Source organism: Acinonyx jubatus, chromosome F2 (assembly GCF_027475565.1).
Source record: "Acinonyx jubatus isolate Ajub_Pintada_27869175 chromosome F2, VMU_Ajub_asm_v1.0, whole genome shotgun sequence".
Taxonomy (NCBI): Eukaryota; Metazoa; Chordata; class Mammalia; order Carnivora; family Felidae; genus Acinonyx; species Acinonyx jubatus.
In genome coordinates this window covers 28,497,538-28,509,907 of record NC_069394.1, presented here as the reverse complement: position 1 = coordinate 28,509,907, position 12,370 = coordinate 28,497,538, and the positions used below count along the sequence as shown (strand labels likewise).

The 12,370-nt window shown below is 42.8% G+C and overlaps 1 protein-coding gene across 2 annotated transcripts in view; it reads right to left on the bottom strand.

The window, feature by feature from the left end:
- Positions 1–12,370, bottom strand: part of SYBU (syntabulin) — a 111,400-nt gene that overhangs the window by 60,521 nt on the left and 38,509 nt on the right. For both annotated transcript variants that reach the window (XM_027064018.2, XM_015070423.3), the window contains exons 2-3: positions 12,075–12,155; positions 10,151–10,355 (exon numbers count right to left, since the gene is read on the bottom strand). In XM_027064018.2, coding sequence (XP_026919819.1) covers positions 10,151–10,355; positions 12,075–12,098 — 229 coding nt within the window. In that variant the 5' untranslated portion in view covers positions 12,099–12,155. The remainder of the gene's footprint in view (positions 1–10,150; positions 10,356–12,074; positions 12,156–12,370) is intronic.

The following is a 12,370-nucleotide window of genomic DNA, read 5'->3' as shown; positions in this document are numbered from 1 at the left end:
GAGGGAGATGGGGAGGTGAGGGAGGAGCACTGGAAGGACCATCAGAAGGAAAGAAGAGAGAAACAGACAGAGACAGATCAAGAAGCTATCTCATCATCTTTTGAAGACTCATTAACAAGGACACTGCAAACCTCTCCAAGGACACCTGAGTTAAACTTAGCTGTCTTGTAGCAATGTAAATATCGTTTCCCTTTTGTTCTATGTTTCTCACACTGAGAATCTGAATATAGTGATGGTCAGGAAGGAGGAAGGGATACAAATGAAGAAAAGTTAAGGAAAAAGCGATACTCACATAATTCCTGTAATTGCTACCTTTGGGTTTTATCTATTAAAAAAATAATAATGGTTTCAGGTAACACATGTGTAGCATGGTTTTACTTTGTTTAAAAAAGGGAACAAAGAGAAAGAGAAATATGCTCACAAACAGTCTAATTCCAGTGACATTCATAAAATAAGGTTCTGAATTTTGAAGGTTAACCCTACCGACAAAATGTCCACCTACGAAGAATGCATTGAATAGTGTCCCTCTCTAGAGTGGAATATGTGCTGTCCTTACAATGAACGAGGGGACCTCTCTGTGCTGACAAGCAATGCCGGGAACAGGTACTGCCTGAATACACCTTCCTGGAGACCGGAGTTCTGTGGGTACTGTTCACCACTCTACATCAGCTCTCAGGATAGTGTCTTGCCCACAGCAGATGTTCAATAAATATTCACTTAACAAATAAACAGAAAGGATCACCGATCAATATAGCATGATCTCACTTTGGCAAAAAGCAAAGCAAAATAAGTCCTATAAATGTGATTACATCTACTCTATGGATTTGCACATTTTTATTACTTTGGAATTTTAAAAATACAATAATTAGCATTAAAATATAATCCTCACAAATTCCTCAGAATAAATACAAGTGTTGGTTAGGGTCCACAGACTCATGAATTCTGAGGGTTGGGTTAGAGTTTGTGAGGAATGCTAACTGTATGGTCACCCACACAAAAGGAGACAGAATAAAGACAGAGCCAGCCAGGAAAAAGGAGGAGCCCCAGGAAAATTCAGACAGCAGCGGAAAGCTGAAGGATGAGTTTCTGCAGGGAGGGGGGTGAGTGCTGGATGAGCCCACATGACACACTGGGAGGCACTGGGAACCTTGGTTTGGGTTCCCTAAAAAGAAAGAGCGGTCATTCAGACCTACAAATACAAAGAACAAATCGGTGGTTGCCAGAGGGGAGGGAAAGGGGAAGAAGGGAAAATTGGGTGAAGGGGAGTGGGAGATATAGGCTTCCAGTTAGAAAATAAATCACAAGAATAAAAGGTACGACACAGGGAATACAGTCAATGGTACTGGAATAGTGTTGTGAGCACAGCATACACAGAGGGTTCTTGAAACACTATGTTGTACACCTGAAACTAATGTAACATTGTGTGTCAACTACACTCAAAATTAAAAAAAAAAAAAAAAAAAAAAAGAGAGGAGTCAGCCTGAAAAGGACTGGCCTCCTTCTGGAACCAGAGCAGTGTGACCCCAGGCAGTGGAGCCTGGGGCACTATGACTGTCCAGCAGCTGAGGAGCAGCTGTCACTGGTGTCTCTCTCCCCTCTGGCAGAAGAGGGGCTGCACAGTATCTCCAAAGCAGGAGACAGCCAAGCAGAGCAGCAGGGGACATGTGGAGCAGTTACTGTGCCCGGGAGCCAGCAAAGCCACCTTCCAGTACAGGCATACTCAGCAGTCTTGTATAGCTGAAGTGCACCCCGTCTCCCCTGGGTCAGTGGGAGGAGACCAGAGCTTTCTCAAAAGCACCTGGGTGGGGGGAAGGGTGGGGTCGTGGCTAGTGTCCAGTTGTAGTACTGGGAAATGTGAGTATGTAGCTTTGTGCTAAATTCCTTCTTGACTCCAACCTGGGCTGCTTTTTTCTCATGCCTTGCAAGTGCCGATTTGTGAGTGGAGCGTTTTCTGATTTTCTTAGCAAGAGATCTCTCTTCTAGCTACCCAGAGCACTGGAGTCACGGTTCTATTACAGAGATTAATTACTCTTTTTGACATTTGGAGATGCTAAACCGAGATGCCAAACTCTCAAGGACAGGAATGTTTCCTTCATTTAATAAACCCATTGAGTATTAGGTACCGTTCTAGTTGCTATTCCCCCAACTACTAAGATAGTACCTGCTCTCAGTAAATTTTATTAAATGAATGAAAATACTTCACTTGTCTTACTCATAATTATGCCTTCTATCAAATTTCAATAAATACTAATTAAGCAACTGCTATATGTCAGGTATAGTGCAGGGAACTATATTGTTCCTGCCTTCACGGAGCTTAGTCTACTGGGGAGTCAGGTAACTAACTATGAAATCTAAAAACCAGGTGGGTCATGTGGTTTGACAGAGGACGCATATAGTGGCACCCAACCCAGCTGTGAAATGTATCCTTCAACTACCTACCCTATACTTACCTATATTCATCTCCAGCCTTTCTTTTCTTCCTATACATGTCTTTTTGGGTCCACCCCCAGGTTTGTTACAAAGCTAAACCTCTTCCACTCATTCTCTCAATCTCTGTGTGTGTTTATTTAATTTCTTTCTTGTTTATTTCCCCTCAGCCTAACAATCTTATCAAAATACCTGTCATTTGATAAACACTCTATCTTCACTATAAATAACACTTTTCTTAAGTTTATTTATTTTAAGAGAGAGAAAGAGAAAGTGAGCTGGGGAGGGGCAGAAAGAGGGACAGAGAAGGAGAGCAAGAATCCCAAGCAGACTCCGTAATGTCAGCGTGGAGCCCAACGTGGGGCTTGAACTCATGAACTGTGAGATCATGACCTGAGCTGAAACCAAGACTCCATTCTAACTGATTGAGCCACCCAGGAGCCCAAAATAACACTTGTTTTTATTCTACTTCTTTCCCATCCCAGTTAAGCTTGTTTTAAAAAGCTGTCTACACTGTATTTGTCACCTCCCATTCACATCTCAGCTTGATGCATTTTGGATTCCATCCCCACAATTTCCTGGGATTGTTTCTGCCTAAGATCACTGATACCCTAGTGGTTTTATCCTTGAACATTTTTTAGAGAATACCTTCCTTCATCTTGTGTGACAGCGGAACCTGTTGGCCACACTCTTCTTCACTGTCACTCCTGACTCTCCTCCTTCCTCTCTGAACTCTTTTTTTGGGTGCCTTGGTTTCCTTTTTCTGTATACTCATGCTTGATCTCAGAAGTCTAGCCTTGGGCCTCTTATCTTCCTCCATGCACTGCCCTTGGGTAATATTATCAGCTCCCTTGACTTCAGCTACCCACATCTCTGCCTTCTCTCTGGAGCTCCAGACCTTTAGCTTTACCTCAAATGCAACCAAGCTTAATCTGAGCTTGTTAACCTGACTCACTGTCCTTTTCCCCCAGTCCTGCTGCTCCATTTGTGTTCAACCAGAGGAAATTCAGACAGAACTCTTTCCTGCCCCTTCCCCTTGTAATTGGTGGACTCATATGTGTATGTTCTAGCCCCTAAATCCTCTTACATACCATTTTATTGGTCTTCAACTAGACAGTCACAATGGCCTTCAAACCAGGCAGGCTCCTCGCCGTCATTCCTACCTCCTTCCATCTACCGTCCAACATATAATCTGAAAGATTTTTCTAAATTGTAAATACAGTCATAACTCTTCCTTGCTGAAAACCCTTTCATGGCTCTGCAAGATCTTTAGGAATTGCCATATGGCAGCCCAGGAGCCACACCCAGCCATTTATACATGCTACTTAGCTGGCAGTTAGTTAAAAACCTGAATTTTTAGGGGTGCCTGGGTCTCTCAGTCGGTTAAGCCTCTGACTCTTGATTTTGGCTCAGGTCACAATCTCTCGGTTCGTGGGTTCAAGCTTGGGATTCTCTCTCCCTGTCCCTCTGCCCCTCCCCCCTCAAGAATAAGTAAATAAACTATATTAAAAAAAAAAACACCTGAATTTTTAAATTTGAATATTGTGAGAAGGGGCACATGCTGTCCAGTTCTAGACTCCCCTCTATTGTGATCTATCCAGGTGGCCTCACCCTTTACATTACTAGCCTAGTTTCTGTATGGATCTTTGATCTCATGGATCAAGTTAGCATAGTATACAAAACCTTTCCTGATCTGGCCTGGCCCACTTTCTAATCTTATTTCATGCTTTCAACTCAGGTCTAGGATGCCAAGGCTCATGTTTATCCACTACACCACACTAATAAATGCTACTTCTTTGAATCCTTGGGCTTATGAAATGTGAGAGGCCAATGCAGATAATAAACGGACCAACAAACTCAAATTACAAGGAAGAAGTGTGTGTGGAGTGGGCGTAAGTAAAAGGGACAGGGAAACAAGTAAGTAAAAGTAGTTGCGTGGGAATCACATCTACAGACGTGGTATCCCATTTATTTTTTGATGCCAGGGTGAAGGCAGTAATAGAATTGATTTTTCCGTCTCTCTGTTTTATTCATCATCATGACTTTAGCACAATTCCTGATCCTCAGCAGGCATTTAATAAATGCTTAGTGGACACCACATTTTTGTGGAAGCTTGCAAAAAGGTTAATGTTCTGCTACTCCCAGGCTACAGTTTCTCTTTTTCCTCATTCAGTGAATCCACTGGTTATTCAGAAAGAGTATATCCAGTGTACCTGCTTTCAGAGTACCCTAAATCATCCTAATACCAAAGAAAGTAAATGCAAAAGAGTTAAAAGTATGCTAAAGATAGTAAATCCAGTGAGAGGATTACATAGGAAAATAAAGGAGGAAAATACTTTCTCCTCCTTTACTTGTCTACCATTTGAACACAAGTTACAACAATAATGTAGATATAAAGAATATTAATGCTAAGACTAATGACACAGGAATTATAAATACAGAGTGAGAAGCTATCATTTCCAGGGAATGTGGAGGCATTTTCCTTGCCCATGCCATGAGTTTAAACAGCTTGGTTGGCCACCACTTCTATCTTCTTTGATCTTTCTTCATCTTGCAATGCTACTGGGGCATACCCTTCACATCCCTCATACAAAATTCCTAAACACACAGACCACAAAGGATTGAGGCTCAGACTTCAGTAGGTATAAGTCATCTACAAAGCCTATAAAATACAGATTCCTGGGTCCCTCCCATTCTGGGATAATAGATAACAGGTTAGGGTGGGGCCAAGGCATCTGCATTTCAAAGTTTTCCTGAGGATTAGAAAGTAGACAAATGCCATTCTCTGAATTGCGAAACAATTCAGATCATTTTAGAACAACCTTAGTATTTTAGAACATAAGATTCTCATGGTACCATAATCCGCTCTCAGGCCTGATCCAATTCCATCATGGTTACTATTCACCATCCCCACTGCGCAGTAGGTATTTTATTAAATGGCAAAAATTTTTGCTCTTGCCCTCCTAATTGCAGTCACCACATCCTCAAAGAAATATTGCCTATATTGTGACCCATATCATTAGATGCTTATTTCCGTGGCTGAGGCAGTTAAGCACTTGAAATATCTATTATGCAACTGTGCCTGGGTCCTGTACTCATTAAAATGATACTAAAGTCTTAGGGTCTTTGTTTTTTTCTTCACAGCAGGTTGGCAGTCATTCAATTAGAGTGTAATTCAGTATTGCAGCTCACTTCACTTTAAAATGTTCATCTCAGTTCTGATGATTATGTTCAAAGATTTACTCTATCCAGATGCCAAGCTTCCTCAACTGGACAGAAGCAAAGCAGAAATATTTGTTTGGCAAGGCCTGGCAAATTTTTGGAGGTATTGTCATGTCACAGCAGGGCACTAGTCAGGTTGTAATTTGCCTTAATTGTTCTTCCCACAAATAGCAACGATGATTACCTCTAGGTCACTGGCACTCAAAGAAGGATTTCTTCCCAGTCACTGTAAAAACCAGAATACTTTCCACAAACACCTTCTTCAGGATTCCACTGCAAAGAATCCTGGATTTTGACCATTTAGTGTCTTGACCTGATACAGGTTTTTAAATTTTTTTAATGTTTATTTATTTTTGAGAGAGAGAGAGACAGAGCATGAGCAGGGAAGGAGCAGAGAGAGAGGCAGACACAGAATGTCAAGCAGGCTCCAGGCTCTAGGCTCTGAGCTGCCCGCACAGAGCCTGATGCAGGGCTCAAACTCACAAACTGCAAGATCATGACCAGAGCTGAAGTCAGATGCTTAACCAACTGAGTCACCCAGGCGCCCCACCTGGTACATGTTTTAGTGGGTTAAGTCACAAACCTGCCTATATACCTGTGTGTGCACATTAGCAACATGGAAATAACTCTGAGAAATCACTGGTCTCCCATAAAACAACCCGTGTTCTCTACACATAATTTGTTCCACCTGTCATATTTACAAGGCACCCTAAGGAGAACTAGAGTAAAACCCAGCAATCCATCTGCCTCCCAGCCGTAAGGGGTAATTATTACCTCAACTAAGCAAGGAGGAAATGCACAGCAGGCTGCTAACCAAGGCAGGTGACCGATGGAGGTGACTGACTGACTCAGCCAGGTCATGGGCTTTTCTAAGAATGTCTGGAGTCACGGTATTATGATAAACAAAATTCACTACCAACAAAGAAAGGGGAGAAAAATGGACAGAGGCCTAGATTCAATGGGCCACACCCAGAACACAACTCACATGAGTTTTGTCACTTCTTGTGGGCATGTTAAAACAAGAAACAAGGGGAAAGAGGGTGGGGGGGAGGAAGTTGGGGTGATGTTATATCAAACCATTGGTTAAAAAAACTTTAAAAGTGCGAGAGTGGACATGAAAGCAGGTGTTTTGTTTCTATTAACCTACTATTAACTATACTTCTGTATGTATTCTTTAAAAAAAAAACTTTAGCTAATATTTACTAGGAATATATAATGTTTTGTTTGCCATGCACACAAATAGGGCCTGGCTTCCAATACCATATAAACTTTACTGTGCCCAGTTAAGGTCACAATGACGAAGACCAAATACAAACTGTAAAGAATAGAGTGTTTTATCAGAAGAATGATGTTGGAGTGCACAAAACACATTCATATCTTCAAAGAAATTCTGTTACTAAGAAGCTATTAAAGGAAGCACTCTTTGGGATTATACCCCAAATGAATTGCAAAAGGTCACACACAACTCCTTCTTTCTGAAATGAGAGAGATACAACACACAAATTAGCATATAGAATATCAAGTCATTAAATGTTCCTTGTCAAAGCTCCCGTGGGAAGATAGGGGAAAGGCAGGGAGTGGGGGAAGGAATACAGTAGGCAAAAATGGACAGGCCACTTTGCAAAGACATGGTTCCCAGTCTTGTAATTTCACAGATCAGTAAAATTAAAAGAAAAACATATGGTGGACGTGGGGAACACATCAACAAAGAGTTGTCATTTATTCTGCTCAAGTTTAACCACCATCCACTATCATGACATTCTGTTATAATATAAAATTATAAAATAATAAAATAATATAATACAATATATAAAGGATAAAAAGTCAGACTCTCAAAATAAAGGGTAATTCTTTATATCAAGTAAATTTAACTTCATGTAAACTCACCACATCCTTCTTTTAAAAACTGAGCATCTTAGAACATATGAAGCTCTTCACAAGCAATGCCTTTGATATGAATTTGGGGAAAAGAGTCTCTAGCTTGCAGTTCTGAAAATGTAATTTTCAAATTAAATCGCTTTGTGTTTGAGGACCATTTTCCTCCACAATTTCATACCTGATGGTAAGAATCCCCCTAGCTCTGCCTGTCCTTTTTCACATTAGTCAGTGTGATGATTTATAAAGAACACAAGCTAATGCAGAATGATCACCGTAAGGCAATGAAGCTATGGCAGCAACAGATCTCTCTAAATTATTTTAATTTAATCCTAACAGAAGATGGCATTTTTAATGTTTGCCTGTACCTTGGTCTCTGACTTAACTGCCATGATTAAGCAGCCAACACATATTCTGGCCTCAGTGTTAAAGTGGCTGGATTAAAACCAGCTATTTCCCCCTGCTGGTTGGACGTGTTTTACATTCTCTACCTCACTGCCTGCAGCTTTAATGCTCCCCATAGTACCAAACCCATTTATTTTCCATCCCCAGACTGACGTCCTAAAGCATCATTAACACTCCCCCAAAGGGGGCTCCTGTCAATTTTAGCGCAGCACGCAAAGCTGTCTTGGGGTCTATCGGGGCTCCATAGGAAAGGAAGGCACTGAAGGAAAGGCACCAACCCAAACCTTGGGGAGCACCAACACAGAAAGATGAGGCCCAGGAACAGGGGGAATCCTATTCGGAGACTGCATGCAAGGCTAACGATGGAAAGACAGGTTTATAGACACCCATAATTAGAAGCTTCTGCCACTCAATTCTCAGCTAGTTAATGGCAGAAGGATCAATATCTACTTTCGATTTTCATGTACAGCATTAGGGCCTTAGTGGGAGACAGGTCTCCTGGGAAGGAGAAACCACCCAGGAATGGGTCTTGGAGAGAGTGATTCATGACCAAAATTTATAATTTTATTGATTTGCCTAATATATTTTCTAAAATATATTTGGAGTTTCTCTTTTATTTTGATCATCTTCCTTTTTTTTTTTTCTTTGCTAACACTACTCACCTTGAAGTCAGTCACAGAGAAAACGATTATGTGGAGAAAATATCGGGAATAAATATGGAATGGAGTTACGTAAACAAAGCGTGCCAGTTTGGAATGATATCCCCTGGGTTCATTCACACTCAAACAGTGATTCCTGAGCTCCAAAATGGAGTGAAAGCAAACAGCACTGCCTTCTGTAAACACGTTTCCAGGTCCTAGGGATCTTTGTGTTCTCTTCTTGCAAAAGTACTGAGCAAAACCATCAGTGGGTCTCCACTTTAAATTAGATTCATAAAGTCCAAATGGTAAGAAATAAGCTTTAAAATATAATATTTTGATAGAATTTTTTTTTTAGAATCAAGCAGAGCATCTGAGGCTTTACAAAGAAAAATAAAAAATTGTCAGTACAGTATTTCTAATGTACAATTTATGCATGGGATGGGGATTATTTTGTCAAAGTATATAAGAAATCCAAAGCTGCACTTAAAAGCACACTGAAAAACATAGTTACTGATACTAAAAATAATATTGAATCCTGCTAAATTGGGGCATTAATCATAGCATGTTGATTCCTATGTTCCTTCTCATACACGTGTTAATAGAAAATTACATTTTCCCTGAGTAAGCCCTAAAAATTAGCCACTATGAAACATTCTTCATTACTAACAAGACAGTCACTCTTTTAAAGTTTACCCAATTTCCAAATACTTCTCAAAGAATACAAGTCTTTCCAAGTCACATGCTTTAATGGGTTATAACAGGCTCTGTCAAGTGATAATGGTGGCATCTTCAGAAGCTATGAAGAGATTTATGCCTTTGCCAAATGAGCTCACAACTTTAAGGAAACTTCCTTAATCATGTGCCAAAACTGACATCCATAGTTCATCTTATTAAGAACCATCATTTATTAAGTGCTTCTATTAACCAGGTACTGCATTAGGATTACCTTTAGGTCTCATTCAATCTTACAGCAACTCTACAAGGTAGGTGTTATCATCCCATTTTATGGATATAAGAACTGAGGCTCAAGGAGGTTAAGCAACCTGCCCAAGGTCATTCAACTTGTAAATGGTGAAAAGATCAGGGCTTCCAGCTCAGGTCTGGCACATGACAAAGCCTGTGCTCTTTTCCTCTAAAACTACACGGTCAGGCCCAGCCCTGGGATATAAACCTCCTTGATCCTGACCTCATTCATTAGAAGTTGTTTTATCTTTGGGGATTCCATAATTGGAAGTACACAGGTTTATAAAGGCTATTGGTATAAAATGCAAGCAAATACATTTCCCAGAGCGAACAAAGGAATAGTTTTTTAAACGGTCATAGGAAAAGAACTTAGATTTCACATGGTAAATTATAAACCAGAATAATATGTAAAAATAGGTATGAATTTCCATCAGGACTGAACCATATGAAACTGCTATATGTGAAGGTCAAAACAGCCAAAAAGGTGCAACCTCAGACAATTCATCCTAATAACAGAAGTGCAGATCTAGGCTCTAAGGGGCATGCTCTGGTCCATTCACAGTGCACCAGCAGAGCACAAACTTGGTGATCGTGTGTGGCTCCCATGGGTACTATACCTGAGCAGAAGCTGTTGCTGCTAATGGTCCTCGCTGAGCGCCCAGAGCTGCTGGGGTTGAACTCTCTGCTCTCTTCCTCAGAGAAGGGAGACTCAGAGGCTGGGGACACTTTGTGCTGTTGCTGGGGCAGATGGGGCCGAAGAATCAAACGGGGAATTCGGCTTCTGGAAATCTCCTTCTCATGATGCTGCACTCTCTGCTCCTTCTTAAAATCGGACATTAAAAAGAAAACAATAGGAAACTTGTTTCCCCTCTTAACTCCTGTTTGTTCCTTCTGGGTTCAGTTTCTAAGAAATCACATTTCTGAATACTGTATCTTTACAAAGTACTCCTTATCTCAGTTGCTTCAGTGAACACCAAAACTCTGCCACTGAGCTAATCCTTCAAATCTTCTGAAGACCACACACTTGGGCGTGGATGTGTGTGCACACACACACGTGTGTGCATGCACACGCACACACCTCCACTCATTAGCAGGAAAGCCATTCCCTCCTCCCATGCGATTCCTAACTCACCTTCCCTCTCTGGCTTCTTCTATCACATTCAAGCTTTTGCTTCTCTCAAAGGCTCTTTATTACTCACAGCACACTCCAGCTTATTACTTGATTTCCTCTACACTTCCATTTTGCTTTCCCTGACTTGTTCTTTCCTGTCTCCTCACAAAGTAGCCCCCTATACCTGGAACAATTCTTTCTTGATGGATCATTCAGGCTTATCTTTCAAATCCCTCCTCTTCCGGCCAGGATCTTAATTATTCATTAATATCCTGGTACACAAGGCTTGTTGCCAACAGAAAAGCAAACAAAAATCCAATACCCAGTAAGATGGCTCCACCTTTTACATCCTGGTTAGCTTTTGTTTTCCTTGCAGAACACCCATGAGAAGAGAGTTTTCTCTCTCTCTTCTTAAAAACACAGCATTAAATACAGAACCATGCCTTGGTTTTAAAAATGCATAAAAAAGTAATATTTTGGCAGGGTGTTCCAATTTTTCAAGTACTTTCCCAACCATTACCTCATTTGATCTTTACAACCCAGGCCATAGAGAGGACACTAATTTAAATCCCTATTTACAGATGAGGAAACTGAGGCTAAAAGAGCTAAAGATGCTTAGCCAACAAGGCATATCATCTAAAAGCAGAACAAGCTTTAAGTCCAGTGTTTTTCGGGGTCACCACCGCCCTGCCTTATTAAAATGGATTCCTAGGAGGAGCTCTTTGCAAAAAACTGACTGCTTCCTCCAACCTCTGCAATCGAAAAAGGCCTTTGGATTAGTAACAAACACTATTTGGAAACATGACCTCCTGCCCATTTCCACCGGCTTACCAGGAAGGGTCGCTGCCAAAGTAAACATCTCTGGGAGGTCTGCACAGTGCAGGAATTGAAGGGAAAGCCTCAGCCGCGGGAACTCCTGAGGTCGCTGAGGCATCTACCCCATCCAGGGCGAAAGCCGCACCCAGCCTCTGGATTTGCTCTGCACATCAGTCACCCAGCAGGTATCACACGTCAGCCACTCTCGGGCACACTGCAGACCCTGAACCAATGCTGGGTCGCTGACATGCTGGGGATCTTATTTCTCAGTCACCAGTACACCAAATCCTTTTTATTCACATCACTAACCGGGCATCATTTGAGAGCTAGATCCCAAATCCCCATTTTCAGGCGATGGATTAACCCTCCAAAGTCAATCTTTTAATCCTCGTGTCACCCCCTCAAATCTTTTCCTCCGGTACCATCTCTCCACCTCCTGGGTCTCATCGTCACCTGAACAAATGTCCTCTGCCTTCCCATCGTCCCCACCACCTCCTCGTCCCCGTCCCCTGCGACTCTGTACGCCACCCCTCCAGCTCTCACCTGACCCGCTCGGGGGCCCCGCGGAGCGCGCGGACACTGCCCCCCGCGCCCCCACGACGTGCCTTACTTACCTTGGTCTCTCGAAGGGGTCCCATCGCTCCGCTGCCCGCCGGGTCCCCGCGCCGCCGCCGCCGCCGTCCAGGAGGAGGCACCTGCGGGCACGGGAGCGAGGACACTGCGCTGAGCCGGCGCGGGGTGCTGCGGGGCCGACGCGCCGCCGCCGCGGCCGCCGCTCGCTCGGCTCCGAGGGCGCGCCCGGCCGCCCCGCCCCGGCCGGACACGTGGTGCCGCCGCTTCTGCCCGCGGCCGCTTCCCGGGCGCCGCCGCCTCCTCCCCGCCATCCCGGTCACCTGCCGGACCCCGGGCG